This window comes from Martes martes, assembly GCF_963455335.1.
Source record: "Martes martes genome assembly, chromosome: 4".
Classification (NCBI taxonomy): Eukaryota; Metazoa; Chordata; class Mammalia; order Carnivora; family Mustelidae; genus Martes; species Martes martes.
The window spans coordinates 172,581,742-172,602,982 of NC_137891.1; the positions used below are offsets into that span (position 1 = coordinate 172,581,742).

Genomic DNA, 21,241 nt, shown 5'->3' on the forward strand with positions numbered 1-21,241 from the left:
TCTCATCCAGACTATGCTGGAGGCTGCGGGGAGCCGCTGATGGAGGTGATAGCTTCCTCTGCCACCAAGGCGGATGCCATCCCAACACCTGAGCCCCTCCACTTGGGGGAGGTTACGACTCCATGGATGCAAATAATTTTTTTAAAATATTTTATTTATTTATTTGACAGAGAGATAGAGAGCACAAGTAAGCAGAGCAGCAGGCAGAGTGGAGAGAGAAGCAGGCTCTCTGCTGAGAGCCCGATGTGGGGCTCGATCCCAAGACCCTGGAATCATGACCTGAGCCGAAGGCAGCCGCTAAACCAACTGAGCCACCCAGGCACCCTGCAAGTAATTTTTTTTTTTTAAGATTTATTTATTTATTTGAGAGAGAGAGAGCATGAGCAGGAGGGGCAGAGGAAAAGGATCTCAACCAGACTCCTTGCTGAGCCCGAACCTGACACCGGGCTTGATCTCATGATTCTGAGATCAGGACGTGAGCTGAAAACCAGAGTTGGAAGCTTAACCCACTGCGCCACGCAGGGACCCCTCCATGGGAGCAGATGAGCAGAAACCAAAGGAGCAGGCATTAGTAGAGGCCTCGCTACTCAGTGTGGTCTGAGGCCCGGCAGCATCCGCATCTCCTGGGAGCTTGTTAGAAGCTCAGCAGCTTGGGCTCCGTGCGGGACCTGCTGAATATGAATCTGCATTTTAACAAGATCCCCAGGTGATTCAGGTGCACGTTCAAGTTTGAGAAGCTCTGTCTTAAGAGACGGGAGAAGCAGGATCAAAATACTGTTCCAAATATAGGGAACCAAGCATATTTTTAGATACTAAAAAATAGCATTAGCACCCCCATTAGCGTGTGATTAAGCTTTAGTCACAGAGAGCTGAGTGTCTCTGTGCCACATAATCAAGGAGCAGAGCCCCAGTGGGCTCGCTGGGAGGAGCTGGCCCTTCCCTGTCTCCAGCACATTGGCGAACCTCGAAGAAGTCCCCTCCCAAAGCAAAGCAGGCCGAGGTGAGGTTCACATCATGGGTCAAGGATGCTGCCTTTAAACCAGATTTTCTGCTTTTGCTTTTCTTCCCAGTGCATTTGGATTTGAACTTTGCCAATTGCCAAGGACACAATGTGATGCACAAAACATCTACACAAACACAGATTAAAAGGAAGCATCTGGAGAAGGGCTCTGTCCGGCTTCTCAGGGGTGTAGCGCTCCCGGGCCTCAGTGCCGGGAGCCAGCCGCTGATCAAGCTTTCTGGGCCGGAACCAGCCTCCCGCCCCTCCGTGAAGAAAACAGGTGCAAAAAGGTGGTTCCCTCCGACGAGACTCCAAAAGAGACGGGCAGCACGCTGACCCTTGGCGGGGGAAGAAGGGTCCGCCGCCAGCACTGGTTCCAGAACCGGGATTCCGATTCCGTGGCTCCTCCTTCCATGAAGATGACTCATCCCTTAATTTCTCTCTCCGCTCAGCCTACCTTGGGCCTTACTTATTTTTATCCCTGGAATGGAGTTAAGTTGCCAAAAGGATGATATTTCTCCACCTGCAAGGGCCCTCCTGGAGGATGAATTTTAAAATATTCATTTTTACAACTTGCCCCCAGCGATAATGCAGAAGACAGAAGGAGGCTGGTGACGGGGGGGAGGGGGACGACACAGCAATATGGGCCCAGCGGGGGAACCCAGGGCCTTGGGGAACTGCCGAGGGGCTTTGCAACGGAGAGACATTCCAGGAGCGGATTCTGAGGTGCAGAACCAGAGGCGAGGAAAGAATGGTCAAGGATGCTTTCATAACTCTCTTTAAAATACTGAAAAGAATCAAAGCAGAACCTGCGAACAGTCCTGCTGTTTTGCCTTCACAAAAGGCAAAATGAAGCGCGGGGCTTCATTATCTTGGTAGCAAACTTCCTTTTCTGCTCCCGGGAACAGCCCGTGGGGCATTGCATGGGGTCCCAGGGGGTCCCTCAGTCAGGATGCCCCACCGGCTGCCAGCTGGGAGCACGAGACCCACGCTGGGCCAGTGGGAAGCCCAATTCTTTGAAGGGCGGCAGTAGGATCTGGAAATGTTTGAATTCACCTGTCCTGATGGGGGGTACCGGGGAGACTGCCCCCCTTGGTTCTTGCAGCTTGGATTCCGGGCCACGTCCTCTTCCTAGTCCTTCTTGTGGTCGGGCTGTTCACTCTCCCGAGATCCCATGAGGCACCACAAAGCATTTCAATATGTTCTCTTTTTCTTTTCTTCCCCACTTCCTTCCTTCATCACTTCCTTCCTTCTCCCTCCCACCTCCCTGTTTTGTTTTTGTTTTGCGTAAGTTAGACAGAGTTGTTTTCTATTATTTGTAACTGAGAGCCCCAACTGTCACAAACCCAAATGCCCAGAAATAGGGCAGAACGCATGATACAGAACGCATGATATAGAACACGATGGAATATTCCACAGCCAGGAACAGTGATAGAGGTGTATTTGTTGACATGGAAAGATCTTCACAATATATGGTTGAGAGCAAAAGCAGATTACAGTAGAACAGTATGCACAGTATGGTGCCATGTTTGCAAAATATATTCTGTACATTCATAGAAAAAGATCTAGAAGAAAATATAACAGTATTCATTCTGGAGGGTAGAATGATGAATGGTTTTCTTTCTGCTTAGCATAAAGATATTCCTCACCTTTTCCACAATGCTTGTACAGTGGGTTTTTCTGTTTTGCTTTCGCTTTTTTTTTGTTTTTTGTTTTAATGGACACAAGCAGGTCTCTAGAGCCTGTCAAAAGTGAAGTGACTTCCTGGGTTCAGGCAGAGACTTACTCACCAAACACCAGGTTTCCTGCCATGGGGATGGCTCCCCCATAATTCTGACTGCTTAAGAAGATTCTGGAAGCATCTGCGTCTCCAGAACAAGGAAGAAGCCCTTCCCACATGGCCAGGGCACCAGTGGGTCCCACTTATTCTCACAGCAACCTTGGGATGTGGGAGGTTCCTCCCTCTGTTTGATGGAAGAATGGCCTGAGAGGTGAGGTGACCTATCCAGGGTCCCACTGTGTGGACATAAAGCCAGGTCACTTGGCCTAGGGCTCCAATACCCCAGGGGCTACTCAAGTTTATAATGGCCAAAATGAAGCAGCTGAGCATGGGGGAGGGTTCAGAATGCCCCTGTGCGGTCAGCTGTGGGACGACCTGCCTCAACTCCTTGTTCTGCACATGGCCTCAAGGTGTTGGGCCTCTGGGTGGGTGGGGGGAGTAGGTAATGTCACTGGGGAGAGTGGGTTTGTGGGATACTCCTCCCGCTGCTCGTTCTTATCTTCCAGGTCTCAGCTGGAAAGTCAGCTGCTCAGAGAGGCTCTCCTTGCTGCCCTAAGATGATCCCTGGCCACAGGCACCTCGGCCCCACATCTCCTCTGTAGTAGTTCACGTGATTCACAGTCATGTTGCTTATCTGTCCGTCTACTTTACGGTCCATCTTTCCCCTACTTGGCTGTACGCTCCCTGAGGCCAGGGCTTACGACTGTTTCACTCCCAGCTGTGTCCCTAGCAGCTAGCCCGGTGTCTGGTCTCCTACGGGCACTTACCACGCGTCTCCTGAATGAGAACCGATGGACACACGACAGGGGTCCTGAGCACACTGTAGGGACTGGGCTCCCCCCTGCCTCTACCAGCTGATGACCTCCGGCAAGCTGCTGGCCCTCTCTGGGCCTCTTCCAAGCCTTAAGTATAAACATCCAACTCCATTTAAAGGATTGGCTTCAACCTTCCTGAATTTTTAAGATCAGTTTAAGGGAAGGCAATAGAAGTTGGAGTTGTGACTAAATCCTATGTCAAATCAACTGCTGGTTGATTATTTTTCTGGGTGATAACATTGCTGTGGTTTTCCCAGGAGTCACTGGTGTGCAATGAACCCAGTTGTAGTTCTTATTCAGTAAACTCTTTTATTGTAAGTTTACAGATTTTCCCATTACAATAATGAAAATAGCACTAGTGATTCGTTAACACTGAGGCCCAAATCAAAAGGGAACGCCGCCTCAAATTATAAGGTAAATGCCACGTAGTTGAACGTATAGTAAATGTTGGGCAGAAGGCATTTAAGATCTAGAAAATGGGATCAAGGTCTGTGTGCAGACACTTTTAGGTTTAGTTTCTCAAGATGCTGCTGCTTTGGAAAGCCCATGATTCTGAAACTATATTTATAATTTGTGATAAAACACAACTGCAGAGAAAAGGCAAAATCAAGCAAAATAAACAAACAAACAAAAAACCCCTCCCCAAATGAGAGGAAGTGAATCAAAGGCATGGGGACAATATGCAAACCTCCATTCACTGGGCCCTACAATGGCAAGTGAGTGGGTTTCATAGAAATTCTCCGTAGAAAGGAAAGTCTTGGCCTGGGGGGACATCGCTGCGTCTCCAAGTCCTGTCTCCTCACAGAGGAAAAGAAGTTTCTTGTCCGACACATCTGCCCTGGGTCTGCCAGGAATGGGGCCTACGTTCCCAATCCCTTTGAGAACAGTCCCAAATCCTGAAAAGGCAAGGCCGTCCTCCGGGGCCCCGGGGTGCAGCAGGGAGATGGGTCAGAGTCGGCCCCCAGCCCTGCTGGAGCTGTCCGAGTGATTCACGGGGAGGGGGTGGGCCTCTGTGTTGAACACCCAGTCTTCCAGGGAGAGCATGTCATCTTCAGAGAACAGAAGATAGAGATACCTGTGCCCCCGGGGCAGGGAGGGAAGCAAGACAAAGCTGGTGAGGGCCCTGGGGAACAGGGGACCACTGGCAGCCAGTCTCAGAGGCTTCTGCAATACTAGCCTGTGGCTAAGGGTGCAGGGAGGTTTGAGATCCAGGGTCTACCTGTAGCGCTGGTCCCAGGGAAGGCACTGTGGATGCTGAGGAGAGCACTGAGATCTGGGGCAGTCGGACCTGATTTAACTCTGGCTCTGCCCCAGGCCTTCCTCTGTTATGTTGTACCCATCTACCTTCACTCAGGTACTTGCGCCCCCTGTAGGAGAGGCCGGCCACGTCCTCTGATGGCTTAGATTCTTCTTTCTTTTCATGGTGGCCTGAGTACTGCACCAGTCCAAACTCTTGGGCTGCTCCCTGATGTGCCCCCCAGGAGACTCTAGACTAAAGCAGATGTTAGGGCACTAAGATGAATAGGGAGTTGTGACTCCAGAACTCCAGCTCCCCAAGCCAAAGGAATGGACTATTCCAATCCATTGCGAAAGGTAAAGCACAAGGTTTGGGGAAGAGCAAGGAAACGGGGTGGCTGACTTCCACCCCCAGAAAGTGAGGGAACAGTGCAGAAGCAAAGCTGTAGAGGGAAGGTCAAAAGCAGTGACCACTGTCGCTATCATCCCTCCCATTTTACAGAAGAGGACATGGTTTCGGAGAGCCAAGGGACCCAAGGAGACAGGTTACAGAAACCAACTTAGGACACTGCTAGTACTTGGAGTTGGAGTGCTGTCTAGTCTCTCTCTGAGGGGAGAAACCCACCTGGCCTGAGGGGTACCCTGGGGATGTAACCCTGGGGACCCCAAGCCCCCTAGCCGTAGGCCCCCCTGTGATGGCAGAACTTGTTGGTGAAGGGAGGGACTGCTGACGCCACGCCTCGCCCTCCTCCTCCCTCCATCCCTAAGAAGGTCCCAGTTTCCCTCTGGAAAGAACACCAGCCAAACCCCAACTCACTTTAGTGTCTCCGCTAGAAAGAAAGTCTGCTGCTTGTTGTCGTGGTTGGGGACACTGCTGTACACGTCTTGGATCCCGGAGAAACCAGCTTCTGTCCGACAGTATTTCTCCAAAGCCTGAAGAAAAGGGAGGCAGCTTTGGTGTGGGGAGAGGAGAGGCCCCCCGCAAGATTCGTGCCTGCCCAGGTCGTGAACAGGCAGGCCCTGGATCACTCGGCTGGGGACCCCTGGCATTTGTGGAAGCAGAAAGCCAAATTATTGTTTGAGGGCTCAGCCGCCCTGCCCCCGGGGCTGAGAGCTTAGTCCCAGCTGGCTGCCGGCTCGAGCTCTTCTCCGGGTCTGAACTCAGGGGACATTCTTTTGGCCTTGCAGGGAACCAGGCTGAGCCGACAGACTCACCCACAGGGGTGGACAGAGGAAGGCAGCGGAAGGCTGGGACTTGGGGACTGGACTTAGCACACGCCACGGATTCCCTGCGGAGATCCGGTCCCTGGTCCAGAGGTGGGAGGTCCCGAGCTGTCTGCTCTTGTACATAAATGCCATTTTTATACACTGAGGGGCCTGGGGACTGGGCCCAGGAGCACAGAATATTTGGCTTTCACTGGTCAAGAATGGGGCCTTTGGGGAAGCGGGGGGATTCTGGCCAATGAACCACATGGGTGAACCTCGGCCCTCCCCAAGTATAATGTCCTGGGTGTGGCTCTCCCCAGGACAGTCTATGCCTCTGAGAGCAGGAGGCCCTAGGGAAAGTTGGGAAGGGGCTGGACAGAGAAGACTTAGCATCCCTCAAGACCCATCTTTCTGGACTTTCCATACTTGCCTTTGACACCCATTCCCTACTGGGTGGTTGGGGACAAGCGAGCTAGTAGTGGGGAACAGAGCCCAGAGATAGGTGGGGGCCGCCCAGGGCACAGCTGGCTTTGGGCAGAGGAGGGAGGTGATCTGTCGGCCTGGTAGCCTATTCCTGTTTGAGAGGAGAAATCTGAAACCATCTCAGGCTTCAGGGTCAGAGGGCAGTGACCGCAAGTGCTCTGTGTCCCTCTGGCTCCCGCCCTGCCTTTAGCCCTCTAAGTTTGCTGGCCCTGAAGCCTGCGCCCCAAAGGCTGTGGGCGCCCAGAACCCTCTCCATAATTTCCCAGCCCACTTTCGCCCAGCCGGGGACTCTTGGCTCTGCAATCACACCTCGACCCTTTGTATTCGGAACCTGAGCCAGATGTCAACCTGGTGTGACCTTCCTCTCCGTGCCTGAGCTCAGGCATTTTGGACCCTGCCTGAATTCCCGGGGCACCTGTCACGCAGTCGGACCCCCACCCTCCCGCCCAGCGCACTCACCAGCACCACCTCCCAGCCCCACTCCCTGTAGATGGGGTCGTGGGTCTGTCGCCACAGGTACATGTAGCTCTCCACCACCTCGGGCCGCAGGATGTAGTAGCTCTCGCTCAGCTGCGTGGCCACGGCCTCCCTGCCCGAGTTAAACCAAAAGGCCTCGGGCCCCAGTTTGGTATCTGCGGGGAGGACCAAGCAGAGCACCTGGGTCAGACCTCCCAGCTCCTGCTTTTCAGGACCCAGCTGCCCCAGGAGTGCTCTCAGTGGCCTGGAAGCCCTGGCAGGTTGACTGGCCCCAGGCCGGTCCCTTGCCTGCGCTGCCGAGCCTGGCAATGCCCAGCTTCCCTCTTGGCCTAGGCAGGCCAAAGCAAGACCCTTGAGGCCTCAAACATTGTGTAGTTTTAGAATCTGAGAGTCCAAACGAACTACCCAGTAATCTGGGGAGGGAAAGGTTTGGGAGATGTTCCCCAACTTGTGTTTTGAGACATAAACTCTGCAAGATGTTAACCAGGCAGGAAAGGATCTCAGGTTTAAAGACGTTTGGGGAACAGGGGGTCAATGAAGTGAAACAGTCTCCTGTCTGCGGGACTTAGCAGGTCCTTTAACACGCTGATCTGCGGTGCTGCTTCTCCACAGAGAAAGACCCCTTTCTCAGGGAGATGCTTTTCCCACCTCCCAGAAGGAGCCTTCCAGAGCTGACAGGCTGGGACGCTGCTGAGGTCAGACGAGGGAAGAACGGCCCAGAAGGCACATACTCAGGCAGAGGCGGCTAGATAAAGAGGGCTTAAAGAGGTCTGAGATGGGTTTTTTTTTTTTTAAGATTATTTATTTATTTGATAGAGAAAGCACGTATGAGAAAGAGAGGCAGAGGAAGGGGGGAGGGAGAGAGAGAGAAAGACAACGAGCCAGGGAAGGGGCAAGGGGGAAGCAGGCTCCCCGCTGAGCTGGGAGCCCTGATAATGTGGGGCTTGATCCCAGGACCAACCCACTGAGCCATGCAGGCACCCCTCAGTTTTTTGTGGGTTTTTTTGGTCACTGGTTTGTTTTTGGACAATTTGGTGCCTATTTGCTGGACGGCCATAATTATAACCACCACAGCCACCACCTCTGATTTCAAGGGCTGTGCTGGGTGCTTTAGGTGCATTATTTTAATCCTTAACAAATGTTGTTTGTTTGCTTTTTTTTTTCTTGTTTTGTTTTTTTCTAAGGTAGATATTAGTGTCTTTCTCTCTCAGGCATATGGAAACTGAGGATCAAAGAGGCTAAGTAATTTGTCCAAGGTAACACAGCGAGCTGTGACTGAGCTGGGATGTGACACTGGATCTGTCTGATGCCCTTTCCCTGGACTGTGCTCTTGTTCTTTCCCTCCTGGGTCTGAGACTCTAGGCCCCGAGTTTAGGCGAGAGGGGTCAGCTTCTCCTCCCTTCAGCGCCTGCACACCCTGAGTCGGTCAAGTGCCGGGCTCTGGTCCTAAGTGTGCCTTCCTTCTTCCCATCGGGTCAGGACCCCGAGAAGCCCCAGGTTGTTCTTAGACGACTGGAGCCTCACAGGACCTCCTACTCTTCCACAGAGGGCTTCACAGAAGGGCTGTGCCATTAGCCGGACCGTGGCCTCGTCGAGTTCTTGGATGCTTGCTGCTGCTCCTGGCCGCTAGCAAAGAGCCATTTTGCCCAAGCTGCAGACGGGGTCGGGGCACAGGCGCCCGCCGTGGCTGTCCGTGGATGGGCAGGCAGGCTGGAACAGCGTGCTCTCTTATGTGGATGTCTTTTATGGTCTGGGTTGATTGTCCCAGACAAATTGTGAGCTTTTTATTATTCCTGAGATTTCCTTTTTGTTTACGGTTCTGGGTCTTCGAAGGGAACTGCAGACCCGTTGTAAGGACCCCCTTGTGAATTGCGGGCTTCGAGTAACCAGCTCTGGGAGATCTATATTCCACTGGAGGGTCACAGACACCTTTCAAGCTAACACACTCCTTCCAGGCTGGGCTGAAGGCGGCCGGTGATGTGCTTTCTATGGGACCCTCTATCTCATCCTGGGAGACCTGCGTTATTGTTCCCATTGAACAGATGAGAAAACGGAGGCCACCCCGCGGGTGAGTGGCAGAGTGGCGCTGAGCCAGGTTCATGGCAAATCTTAGGTCCTCTCCTCTAACCAAGACTGGGATTACATCCAGAGCAGTGGGCACCTCTTGGGGCCCCCGGGGGGAGGGCTTTTTCTGAGGGGCACTGTCTGCAGAGGCAGCACACAAGAAGAAGCTGGGCATCAGAAGACCTCAGATGACATCAGAAGCTACTTGCGCACCGTGTGACTTTGGTGAAGCCACTTCCCTGCGCTGGGATGACTCAGTTTCCCCACATGTAAGACAAGGCTCATGTTCTCTAATGTGCCTTCTGACTCTAGCATTTGACAATTCTGCGATGAGTGTTAGGTGGGGAAGGTCAAGAGGCTCTCGAGCCTTCTGGTGATCTTGATTCAAAGAGGGTGATAAACGGGGCGGTGCTCGAGGTGGTAAGACCCCCAAAATGAAGGGATGCTGGGGAGGAAAGGCAGAGGGACACTCAGGGGTAAGGGCCCAGGGAGAAGGGATCTACTAGGCTCAGGAAGACTGAAGGACCCTTCACTCTGTGCCCCTCACACGGGACCTCAGCCAAATTCTCTCTGGGCCTCAGTTTATCTGTGTTGTGAGGTTCAGCAATGGTGCAGGTCAAATGCTGAACAACACTGGGCACAGGTGCTTGATACATCGCCCCTATCTTCCTTTTCACTCAGGGTACAGTCTCAGTGCATCGACAGCACACCCCTCGTACAAATTCTACGTAACTTCCAAGGCAAGACTGCCCTAAGACCGTGCGTTCCCTTCACTCACTGCCACTCTGCTGGTTTTTCTAGTTCTTCCTGGTGTCTAGCGTCAGTCTCTCCTGCTGCCCCTTCCCCTCGCAGGGTTACCTGAGCGGGCGTACGATTCGTGGCACGTCTTGGTGATCTGGGCCGCGAGCTCTCGGTAGTGGGCCCTCTTTTCTTCCTTGGCATCCTCAGCGCCGAGGGCGATCATGCCCCCAGAGAAACAGGCCAGGTGCCCCATCTTGTGGTCCAGAATCCCCCCTCGCCACTCGGCAATGTAGGTCAGCCCCCCAGGAGAGACATTCACCAAGTAGGTCTCTATTGCCTGGGAGCAAGGTGGGAGTTGGACAGGGGGGAGGGGCATAGGAGGGGGGACAGAGAAGGGAGGGGGAGAGGACGGAAAAATGAACATTTTGCAGACAGCAGTGAACGCAGCTCTGCTGAGCCCTCCATCCCAGGCAAAGGAGGTCCTTGACCTTGGCTGGCGGCTGGCAGTGGTCCCTGATGGGGCCTAGGAGGTTCTGCCACTCGCCTGGCTGAGGCCTGGTGCCTGCTGGCGTCTTGGCCACAAGGCAGTTCCCCAGACTGAGTCTCTTATTTAGACTTTTTAAAACAAATATTTTATTTTTAAATAATTTCTACACCCAGTGTGGGGCTCAAACTCACAACCCTGAGATCAAGAGTTACATTCTCTACCAACTGAGCTAGCCACTTGGTCGTATTTAAGTCTTATTCAAGCTTTTATATCTTCTATGTATAAATATTTTTTAAAAAAATCTTTAAAAACTCTTATCCATCCTCCACGATGTCCTCTGTTAGGGAATCTTAACCTGGAGCCCAGCTGGCCTGTGGACAGGCTCCAGGGGGTCCAGAGGCCACTCAAATTGTGACACTCTCGTGTATGTGCATTTCCTTGGGAAGAGGGTCCCTATATTTTATCTGGTTCTCGAAAAGGACCCACAGAAAGTTAAGAGCTGCTCTCTACAGGCCCTTATCATACACCTTCTCATTCAATGCCCACGACAACCCTGGCACATGGCTGTCATGCCCTCTACAGACAAAAGGGTCAAGTGGCTCATCCCAGGTCACCCAGCCACGCCAGGACAAGGGCCCCCAGATGCCCAAACTGAGCATTTTCTACTACCTGACGGCTGCTCCTTCTGGTAGCAAGGGGCTTTGAGAGTCCCCCATCCCCAACTTCCACAGGAGATGATACGGCTGGTAAAGACTCTAAGGAAGTTGGGGGATGCGGTGTCAGGCCAGGGTGCCCCCCATTCCCTGCTGTTAGTCTCTGGGAGCCTGGAGACAGAGGTGATGGCAGTGCCTGTGGCTCTGGGTCCAGGCCGGGCCTCTGGGGCCCTGGCCAGACCTCTTCCTGCATCCCTGCCCTTCCAATCTATTCTCCAGGGGTCTCTGCTCTCTGTAAATAATGGACTAGTTTAACCTGATGCCACAGACATGGCTCCCAGGAGCAGATTCCTCAGGTTCAAATCCCACCTCTGTCAGTTCCAAGCTGTGTGACATTGGCGGGTTCTATGGGCCCTCAGGCCTTGACTGCCAAGTAAATGTATGAAAGGGGGACAGGACATAAACCACCTCACAGGGTGGTGAGGATCAAATGCGCTGTGCGTGTAGAGCTCAGCATACTTGCTCGCACGGCGTCCTCAGCACGTGTGGCTTGGACAGTTCCTCTCCAGACGGTGTCCGCCCCCCCCCCACCCCGCCCCACCCCGCCCTAGCCTCTTCCCAGTCACACCCCTCTCCTCCCACTGAGTCCTTGAGTTTTCCATGAGCAGAGGCTCGGGGCAGGGGATGAAGCCCCTGAAAACACGCAGCCTGGACCCTGACTCGGGGAATTCACCTGTTAGGAGATTCCCGAGAAAATCAAACACACACGGGAATTACTATTTGTGGTCAGCATTTTGAAAGAAACATGCTCCGCCTCGACTCCACGGCCCCAGCTTGCCTTTGCGCATGCGCCACCCATCCAGGCCACTGCCGCGGTGCTCCCCTCCAGTTCCCTTTCCACGGGGTGCTCTCCCCACCTTCTGCATCCGTCCGTGTATGTCCTGTGGCAACCCTGTCACTCTCCCAGGACTCTGAGTGCCGCCTGACGGCAGAAGCCACGACCACCCCCACTCTCCAGCCAGGAGCAGGCATACAGTAAGTGCTCAAACAACATTCGTTCCTGGATCTGTTCCTTTTCCCCTCCTGCAAGGTCCCGCCTGGTGGGCAGGCTGCAGGACCTTCACTGAGTAGCAGGTGGGGAAGCTCTGATGATGTGAGTGGCAGACCACCTGTGCCATGGGGGGCGGAGCACTGAAGGGGCCTAGGGAGCCGCCCACTCCCGGGCTGACCGGGTCTGTTCTTGGGCAGAGCGTGGTCCCGGTGGGTGGGGAGGAGGGGTGGCAGGCTAGTCCAGGGTGCAGAAATCTGGTCCAGTCACCTGTTGTGGACGCTTGGGGGGAAACACAGACATCTCGGGGAGATGTGAAGCCATGAAGCCTCCCGTGGTGGCACAGAGACTGTCCCTTCAAGACTGGATCTCATGGGTTACTTCCATTGGGGGTTCACCCCAAGCTAAGTAATCATGGTAAAGAGGAAATGACAGACCAGTCTCATTGTGAGGACACAACTGAGACAAGCAGATAGGTGCAAAGATGAAAAAAATAAATAAATAAATAAACAAAAAACCACACCAAGGCTTTCTAAAACTCTAAGCAAAACACAAGACAGCACAGGCTGGCAACTGACCAGTTAGGCTTAAATCATCCAGGAGACCAGCCGAGCTGAGGGGGGAGAGAGACCTGGGCTTGGATGCCAGCTCTGCAGTGTGAGCATTGGGTGACTCTGGGCAAATGATTTCCCTTTTTTGAAGACTCCCTCTCCTCATCTGTAACAAGGGAATAATTCCTGGGATGGCCGTGAGGTTATTCAAAGACTCTGCCTTCCTTTGCCTCCTGGAGGGGACCCCATCTGCCTCACTCCCCAGAGGGACTTCAGGCAAGCCAGGCTCCTTTGTAGTTGGCAGGAGCACTGGATCTGGAGTCAGTCGGATCTGTGTTTGCACCCTGGCTTTGACACTGGCTGCCGTGGGACCTCATCTGTAAGATGGGGCTAACTAGATAAGACAAGGTAGTCATGGCACCTGCCTGGAGGAGGCCACCGTGACAGATGTTCTCCCTGTTCTTCTTGTTGCCCCTCCTCCTGTGACCTTCACGGGTGTGCCCTGTTGGCCTGTCTGAATCATCCCCAACTCACCCCAGCTGGACAGTGGTCTCACCCCTCCAGGGCAGCTTTCCAGGCTGTTTCCTGGGCCCGGGCCCAGACACTCTGATGTAGCCTTGTCAGGGTGCAGCCTGAACAATGGGATTTTACAGCTTCCCCAGTGATTTTTAACGTGTGGACAAGGTTGAAAATTACCAGAATATTCTTCAAAGTCCCAAACTTGCCAGAGGCCCAGTCTTTACCCAGGGTCAGAGATACTCCAGGCTATTCACTGGGGATATCAAACCGAGGGGAGCAAAGCCAAGGTTCTCTCCTCTTCAATCAAGTGCTTTCCATAAAACTCCCACTTTGCTTAAATAATTCATGGCCATTTCTTCCCTTGAAGCTTCAACCACTGTGTGCCCTGAGGGCAGGGAACCAGGCTGCTTGCTAACTTCATGTTTACCCTGCAAGGAATGGTGGAAAGTGCAGACAGGCCTTTGCCAGCAGCACACTCTGCGCAGGCTGAACACTGATCCCCTGACAGCAGACACTGGCTGTGGTCTGAGCTCAGGTGAAGCTTAAGCTGGGGCTGAGATGCAGCCGCTTCATGACCAAGGTCTTGGTGCTGGGGAGCTGGGTGGGGAAAACTCATCACCAAGCCTACAGTTTAAAAAGTCCATGGCTGTGGAGGCCTGTTTCAATGGGCTTCCTTTAAGCACTACCATTCCTGGCCAGATTCATGCAGTTAGAGGATAGTTACAGCTCATTCATCCATCTAACCATCTGTTTATACCCATCCATCCACCATATCCACCCATGTGCCCATCTTTCCACCTGCCTATCCACCTATCCATCCATCTATCCTCTACCAACCTACCCATCCGTCCTTCCACCCACATATCCACCCACCCACCCATCCATCCATCCCTTTAGCAATCATGTGTTCATTTGTTCACAAAATGGTTATTGTACACTTCCTATGTACAGGTACTATTGTAGGAGTGAGGCAGACAGGGTGAGTGGCTAGATGAGATCCTTGCTCCTACACAGCTCACATTCTACTTGGGGAAGACAGACAATGAACACGTAAGCAAACATGTGTGCGGAGTAATTTGCGATGTTGATGAAGGTGAAGAAGAGCCTGAGTCTGGTATATGTGACAGAGAGAGGCTGTGAAAGGCCAGTTTCCAGGGGCATTTGACTTGACCAATAAATGGGGCCCAGCCGTTTGAACGCTATTCCAGGTAGAGAGGACAGGAGATACAAAAGTTCCGAAGTGGGAATGAGTCTGGTGTGTCTGAGGAAGGCGGGGGACCAGAGCTGAAAGTAAAGGGGAAAGAGTTCAAGGTGATTGGTAGGTCTAGATCATGTGGGCAAAGGTGAGAGTCTAGCTTTTTCCAAATGCAAAAGTGGAGCCAGTGAAGTAGGGACATGGATTTCCAGTTCTGGCTGCTTTGCGGAGGGAGAATGGACTTCAAAGGGGAGGGAATCAAGAAGTCTAGTTTAGGGGACATGATACCTCAGACCAAGGTGGTGGCAGAGTAGATCCAAGTTGCTCAACTTACTTTGTGGGGAAACTGAGGCCTGGAGCCTACCCAGTGCCTTTTCCTTAGTTGGGCTCCGAAGTACCTACTGATGGGCTAATGGGATTCCGTAACCCACTTTCCAATAGCTCAGGCTAACCACCTTCCTCTTCTATCCTAATTCTCCCTCTCTTTGGAGAGACTCATCTCAGCCTACCACGCCTTGTTCGGTTCACACCCTGTAGACAGACAAGCGGTGGGGAGAGACCGTTGGGGGGACACTGGGAACGGCTTAGAAGATCGGGGTTTAGCTTCAGCTCTGCCAGCTCTGTACTGTGTGGCTTTGAGCAAGTGCCTTCCCCTCTCTGGGCCTTGTTTTCCATCCCCATAAAGAGAAGGAGCAGAACTGGTGGTAGATCTACTGGAGGAGGCCCTTCCCCGCTTACAGAGGCTAATTACAGCCCCTCGGGCTCTGCAGGGAAATGGCTGAGGGTCTTGCTTTGGCAGCCTCATTTGGGGGCTCCCAGGCCAGTGTCTGGCTGTGTTCTGGGCTCTAACACATTCATGGAAGCCCAGACACCGTGATTTCTGAATCAGACTGACTGCTGCTCCCTGTAAGACCTCGGACCAAAGGCTTTACCTCCTCGAGTGTGGGTTTTGTGTCTATAAAACGAGGATGCTAACGTGGCCCTAATTTCAAGGTATCTGAGTAGTCACAGCTGGGTGTGCAAAGCACGTGGCTGGGAGGGAGAAGAGCTTGCTCTTCTGGCCAGCTCGCCATGGGGGAGGGGTGGGTGAGGCCCTGACACTCAGGGGTCAGGGCCAGAGCTGGGGTGAATGGCCAGCTGCCCACAAAGGAGCAGGCGCCCGTCTTACCTCCAAGGCTTCGTAGTACATATCTTTAGCCTCCACATCTGTCTTGGCTGACATCAACCAGGATTTGATCAAATATTCATAAAAACTGTCCCCGAGGCCTCCAACTGAGACGTGGTCTGTGAGGAGAGAGAGGACGGCGCATTACCTCCAACTGCTGAGGCTGCCGGGCCGGCCCCCCAGAGGGAATGCACCCGGGCAGCGAGCCCCCCCGTCCCCCGGGGGCCACATGCGGGTGGGGAGCAAGCTTTCGCCAGCAGCCTCTGAGCCCCGTGGGAGCAGGGGCAGACAGGAAGCCCCGGGGCGGGACTTGGGGAACCCAGGGCCATCCTGAGCACTGCTATCTGGCGCATGAGAGCACAGCTCACCCAGGTGTATAAATCATGTCGCTTTAGCAGGCCAAGGACGGCAGGGCCTCTGGTTATTAACTGTAAATGAGTTGCATTTCTTTAAAAAGATAATCTGGTGGCAGGGAGTTCAGAGATTTTTATTACCCGGTGACAAACATGGTAATTAATGCTGGGCAGGTTCATAAAAGGCCACGGAAAGGAGGGACGGGAGGCTTAATTGAGTCAGAATATGGAACCACTTGGAAAAACCGAGCTTCTGCTGAGCAGACTAGGATAAATGGAGTTTCCAAGGAGCAGGGGGTTGGGGAGAATTGGGTCTGAGGAGCCTGTCTTTGCCCTGGGGGCATCTGCCTGGAGTGGCCCCCACAGGGCAGGACTGAGTGACTCCGCCCAGTGTCATCTCTGGAGGATGGTCAACCAGGAGCACTTAACCAGAGAACCAAGACAGGGACAGCACTTCACGCACGTGCTTTAAAAATTAATAACAAGGAAACATAAAGGCATTTAATAGCTATAACAAAGAACAAACTTCAGTTTCCTGTTAAGATGCACTTAAGCAGAGAGACAGAGAGAGGAAGGTAAATGGGAGCAGAGTAAAGCGGGGGGGGGGGGGCGGGTGTCACTGGCGAGGGTATTTCCAGCTCCTCTGGAAAAAGTGGGGGTGGGAAGAGAGAAAGGAGGGAAAGTCGGTGGGGGCAACGGAGAAAGGAACAGAGAATCCATCAAAAGCTGTCATTTCTCCAGGGTCTACTGTGGACCCGGAGCCTTACTGTACTATCTGTAACAACCTCCCAAGAACCCTGCAAGGTGGGCAACGGCCAACCCCTCTCCTGGAGGGGACAACTGTGGGCAGGCCTGCAGAGCTCCTCTAAGGCCACCAAGGTGGCAGAGCTCTCGCTTCCTGCCGCTTTACAGCTAACCAGAGCACGAATGCATGCTGCTTCTCTGCCTAGAGATAGAAAAGACAAGTGTGAGGAGAGCGGGACCCAAAAGTCAGAGGGTAAAGTGGGGACAGGTGGGGACCAGAAAAGTGGGCTAAGAGGAATACCCAGAGTAAAGCAGCCCTTCCGGCTCCTTCCGGCCCCATAAATAAATCATGGCCCAACAAGGGCTCAGGACCTGTAAAAACTGGAACAGACCAGAGAAATCCTGAGCCTCGGGAAAGCACAGGAGGGGGTCCGTGGGGGCTGGATCCTGTTGTGTGAAGAGATACTCAGCAACACAGCACACCCCTGACCCCCTTGCCCCCACCCCCGCCATTGCTACACGGGTGGACAGAGCACAAGAGGACGGGGCAGGAGCACGCCAGGCCCAGCGCGCAGACGCCCGCGTCCACAGCTGGAGCAGGAGGTACGTGCCTGGCAGGGGTTGGGGAAGGCTGCAAGTCAAACCAGGCCGGCCTCTGCTGAGGGGACCCCCCCACAGCTCACAGCCCACAGAAGAGGCACACAGGCCGGCAGCGGGGTGGGGGGCGGGGAGGCTGCCATCTTCACACTCCTTTGGGCCTGCCGCCTGTCACTGTTTTCTCTGTCACCCAGACACTCCTAGCCCCCTGCCTCCCCAGTCATCTCCCACCTGTGGTGACCCCTCCACCAGGAACGCCCCTGCCGCCCCTTGCATGGTTAGCACCTCCTCACTGCTACACCCCAGCTCAGGCATCCCCTCCGCAGAGAGGCCTTTCTCGGTATTCTCATAAGCCTGCTCACCGTCCTTCCCTACCCGGGGGGACCATGAGGAGCGGCTGAGAGAAGGCGCACGCAAATCTGGCCCCGTGGCGCCTCACGTGGGAAGCATTCCGTGGCAGCTGATCCTTCCACTGCTGGGTGTGTGCCTTGCCCTTGGCGGCTCCCAGAGCAGTGGTGTCAGTGTCTGCTTATGTGTCTGCCTCCTCCGCCAGGCTGTGGGCTCTCTATGGGGAGGGGGCGAGTATGATTCACATTTTACGCCAGCTGACTGTATGGCACACTGTGGACACCCAGTAAGCCCCGAAGGAAAGAAAGGAAGGGAGGTTTGAGCTGTGCTGGGAAGGGCCTTGAATGCCAAGCCAAAGAGCTGGGACTTCATCATGGGATTGCAGTGTGTCTAGGACGTGGCTGAGGGCTCCACCTGGTGGGTGTGTGCAGGAGAGGGGAGTCAAGCCCCCGGGAGTTCTACGGGTGTTTGCAACAGGACACCCTCTTGGGGATATGTGAACGATTCTCATTTGGAGGTCCCACTGCTTTCTGGCTAGTGTGTGCCTGCGGTGTCCTACCCCAGCACCGTGTGGTACATAGACAGTGGGAACTGGAAGACACAGATCTGCCATTAGCTCAGGGCAAGCCATTTTCCTCTCTGGGCCTCCACCTTTTGATCAATAAAATGCAAGAGGAGTGCAAATTGGTGTCCATGAGCCTGAGCAGAGATGGGCCCTGCTGCTTGCTGACCATGTACGTCAATACTGTCATCACACTTGGCAGCAAGAGGTGGTCACCATATAGCCTGGGAACTGGGTGGTAGGAAAGTACCAAGAACCCGGGAGAGGCTGCCAGGCTGGGGCTGATGGGCAGCTCACACTGCTAACCCCACTGGGGAGAATGTGGACTTGCCACACCCTCCTGCTGAGGAAAGTGGGGGATTCAGGCAGCGGACCAGGCAGACAAGTCCCTCCAGGGGCCACGCTGACTGGGAGGCAGCCCTCTTGAGCTCTATGTGGCTCTGCGAGGATGGGTCTCGTCTGTGCCAGGTACCAGCAGGAGCCTGGTGGACTTGTTCTGGCCATGAGTCCTAGTGGTAGGAGGGGCTTGGCCTCCCCCATTACCCTGCAGCTCAGTGTCCAGCAGGAGTGGGGGGGAGCAGGAGCAAGGGCATGGGACCAGGACACACCCCCAACTTTCCCTCCCCAAGCTGCAGCTCCTGTGGTTGCAAATGGGCTAACCAAGGATTCAAGAAGAGGAAAGAAAGTAAACACACTGAGCTTACGCAAGTTGGGAATGTTCTCGTCCGTTGGAAAAACACACAATTACCAAAAAATCCCAGTGAAACCACAGAGAACCTGAGATGAGCCTGGTTGCCGGAGCTGGAGGTCAGGGAGGAGGCAGGCAGGTGCCCAATGAGCCAAACTCTAGCTTTCCCTCTGCCCTTTAGCAGGCCTCAGATTCATGTTTTATTAATATGAAACAATTTTCCATATGTGACCGACTTTGCTCAGCCCTGCGACCCCTGGCGCAGCCTGAAAAGAAAGTTCTTCTCAGCAGGGTGGGGGTGGAAAGGATCCCTGGAATTTGCCAAGGTAGCTGCTCAGACAGGGAGGTCACGCCCCTCTCCCTCCTGATGGCTTCTGCTGCGTTGTCCCAGAGCAGCTAAGGCTGGCAGTCGGGTAGTTTATCTCTTTACCCAGTCAGGCCTTGCAATTAAAAGCAGTAACAGTTATTGAACTGTCTTCCCATGGCCATAATCTGTAATTCAAACCTTCATTTTCTCCCTGCACTTTTGGATTTGGCAGTGCGTTTTGGTTAAAAATACTTTGTATTTCTGCAAGTGGTTCTTGCAGGAGGCCACTTGGGGGTGAGGTCATCACGGGGGCAAAGTCCTTGGGTCACATTTTCTGGACCTGCAGTCACAGAGGCCCAGGGTTGCGAGAATAAGGCCTTGGCGGTTTCTCCCCGGTGTCCCTGCAGGCTGGCCTGACCCCCAGGCCCTGCTTGCCTACTTTTACTTGTTACCTTTTGGCACAACACATATCATCTTTGGAAGATGAACTGAAATTCGTTTCCTGGAGCTTCTGACCATTACTCCCCCACCCCTCCATGGTGCACAAAAAAGCTATCTCGAGCTCTTCCCCCATTTGCAAGAGAGGAGACCAAGGCTTGCGGTGATGAAGGGCATTTCCCGGAGCCAGGCAGTCATCAGTCTCCCGTACTTTGCTCTGAGCCCTTGCTGATGTCATAACAACTAGGGCTGGCGGCAGGGGAGAGGGAGAGGGCTCCTTGTATCAGCAGAAATGATGGAGGCGTGGGAGGGGGGGCAAGCCCCTAGAGGCAGGGCCAAAGGAAGCAGCTGCCACCAATTCGTGCTGTGACCTCCTGACAGGAGCAATCCCAGGGTCCTGGGAGACTTCCACACCCTCCAGCTTGCATGTCCCTGCAAACCCCATTCTGTTTCGGTGGGTGGAGCTGGGGGCTATCAGGGAGGTTCCCCGGCCCACGCCCACCTGGTTGAGGCACAAGCCTCTGAGCACAGAACAGCAGGAATCCCAGGACCCATTCCGGCGCGCGTAAGATACAGCGGTAAATTCATGATTTTTGTATCACTATATAGTTAGGATCTGGATTAAAGCTGGAGGTGGGGCACCCGATCCAAGGGGCTGGGAGCGGACACGTGGTCTTTCCTGGGGCCACCCCTGGAGTAGACAGATGATGCTGTGTGGAATGGCCCCACTAGTCTGGGGGATGACCAAAGAGGCTTCAGTGGCACCCTAAGAGACAGAAGCCTGGAGGCAGCGAGTGTGCAGGGGATGCAGAGGGCAGGCCTTGTGACGGGGCAGCCACCACACCTGTCACACAGGATGACCCAAAACACAACGGCAGGGAAGACCCCCACGGTGGCTGGCATCTGGGAGCATGGAGCAAAGGCCTTGCTGGCCTGGGGCTCTGACAAATGTGTTCCTGCTCACTTGGCTGAGGTGCCTCGCACGGGATCCTAGTGGCAGTGACCGCAAGGCAGGCGGCGGCTTCCCCATACTCACGTTGCATCCAGTTCCCACTCACTGGGCTCAGGAAGTTGGGGTAGAGGCCGAAGGGCTTGTTGATCTTCCTGAGGACCTTTCGGATGTTCCTGACCTGCCAAGAAATGGACAAGAGACGCACCCTCACTTTCTGGAAGGAGCCGGCAGCGCTCAGCGGCCACCGCTGAAGGAGGGAGCTTGTTGGGATCCGAAGAGGAAACCACTCAGCCGAGGCAGGAGGGAGAGCTGCGTGACAACAGCAGGCCGCAGCCTGGAGGTGGCGAGACGGCCATGCCCTGGGCCCACGTGTGAGGCACGGCAGGACATGGCCACAGGGGAGCCTGGCCACTGCCTTTGCACTGACCCCTCCACCTGGGGCCCTGCTAGGCCTCCCACGATCCCCTCACTTCACCCCTTCCTCACTGTGCATTGCTTTGGGGGAATGGGCCTTTTCAGGCGGTGGGGGGGTGGTTCCTATAAGCGGTAGTAGTAGCCCATTTGTAAGAACTACAGGTAAAACTGCCTTTTAATAGGTCAGAAATGGTCAATACCAGCAATTTCATACGGTTCAACCAAGGAATAAATTATTGTGTTGGACATCATAGGACCTTTGCAGAGGAAAGGCCTGGGCTCCTTCACACCCTTGCCCTAACAACAGCTGTGAACATTTCTCAGTCCTTCTGGCCCAGACCCATCACCTGCACCACCTCGGAACCTTCGAACAACCCATCTGGTATTATCTCTGTGGAACAGGGGACAAACCCGCGTC

At 54.1% G+C, this 21,241-nt stretch overlaps 1 protein-coding gene across 3 annotated transcripts in view; it reads right to left on the reverse strand.

Moving 5' to 3' along the window:
• Positions 1-365: 365 nt before the first annotated feature.
• The window catches only part of MAN1C1 (mannosidase alpha class 1C member 1), a 137,665-nt gene continuing 116,789 nt past the window's right edge, over positions 366-21,241 (reverse strand). The window contains exons 7-12 of one of the 3 annotated variants that reach the window (XM_080803192.1): positions 20,494-20,587; positions 15,424-15,539; positions 9,920-10,139; positions 6,980-7,152; positions 5,649-5,764; positions 366-668 (exon numbers count right to left, since the gene is read on the reverse strand). In XM_080803192.1, the coding sequence (XP_080659318.1) occupies positions 635-668; positions 5,649-5,764; positions 6,980-7,152; positions 9,920-10,139; positions 15,424-15,539; positions 20,494-20,587 (753 nt within the window). In that variant the 3' untranslated portion in view covers positions 366-634. Of the gene's footprint in view, positions 672-2,716; positions 4,671-5,648; positions 5,765-6,979; positions 7,153-9,919; positions 10,140-15,423; positions 15,540-20,493; positions 20,588-21,241 lie in introns of those variants that run through there. The other 2 variants (XM_080803191.1, XM_080803190.1) reach the window with 2 other exon arrangements.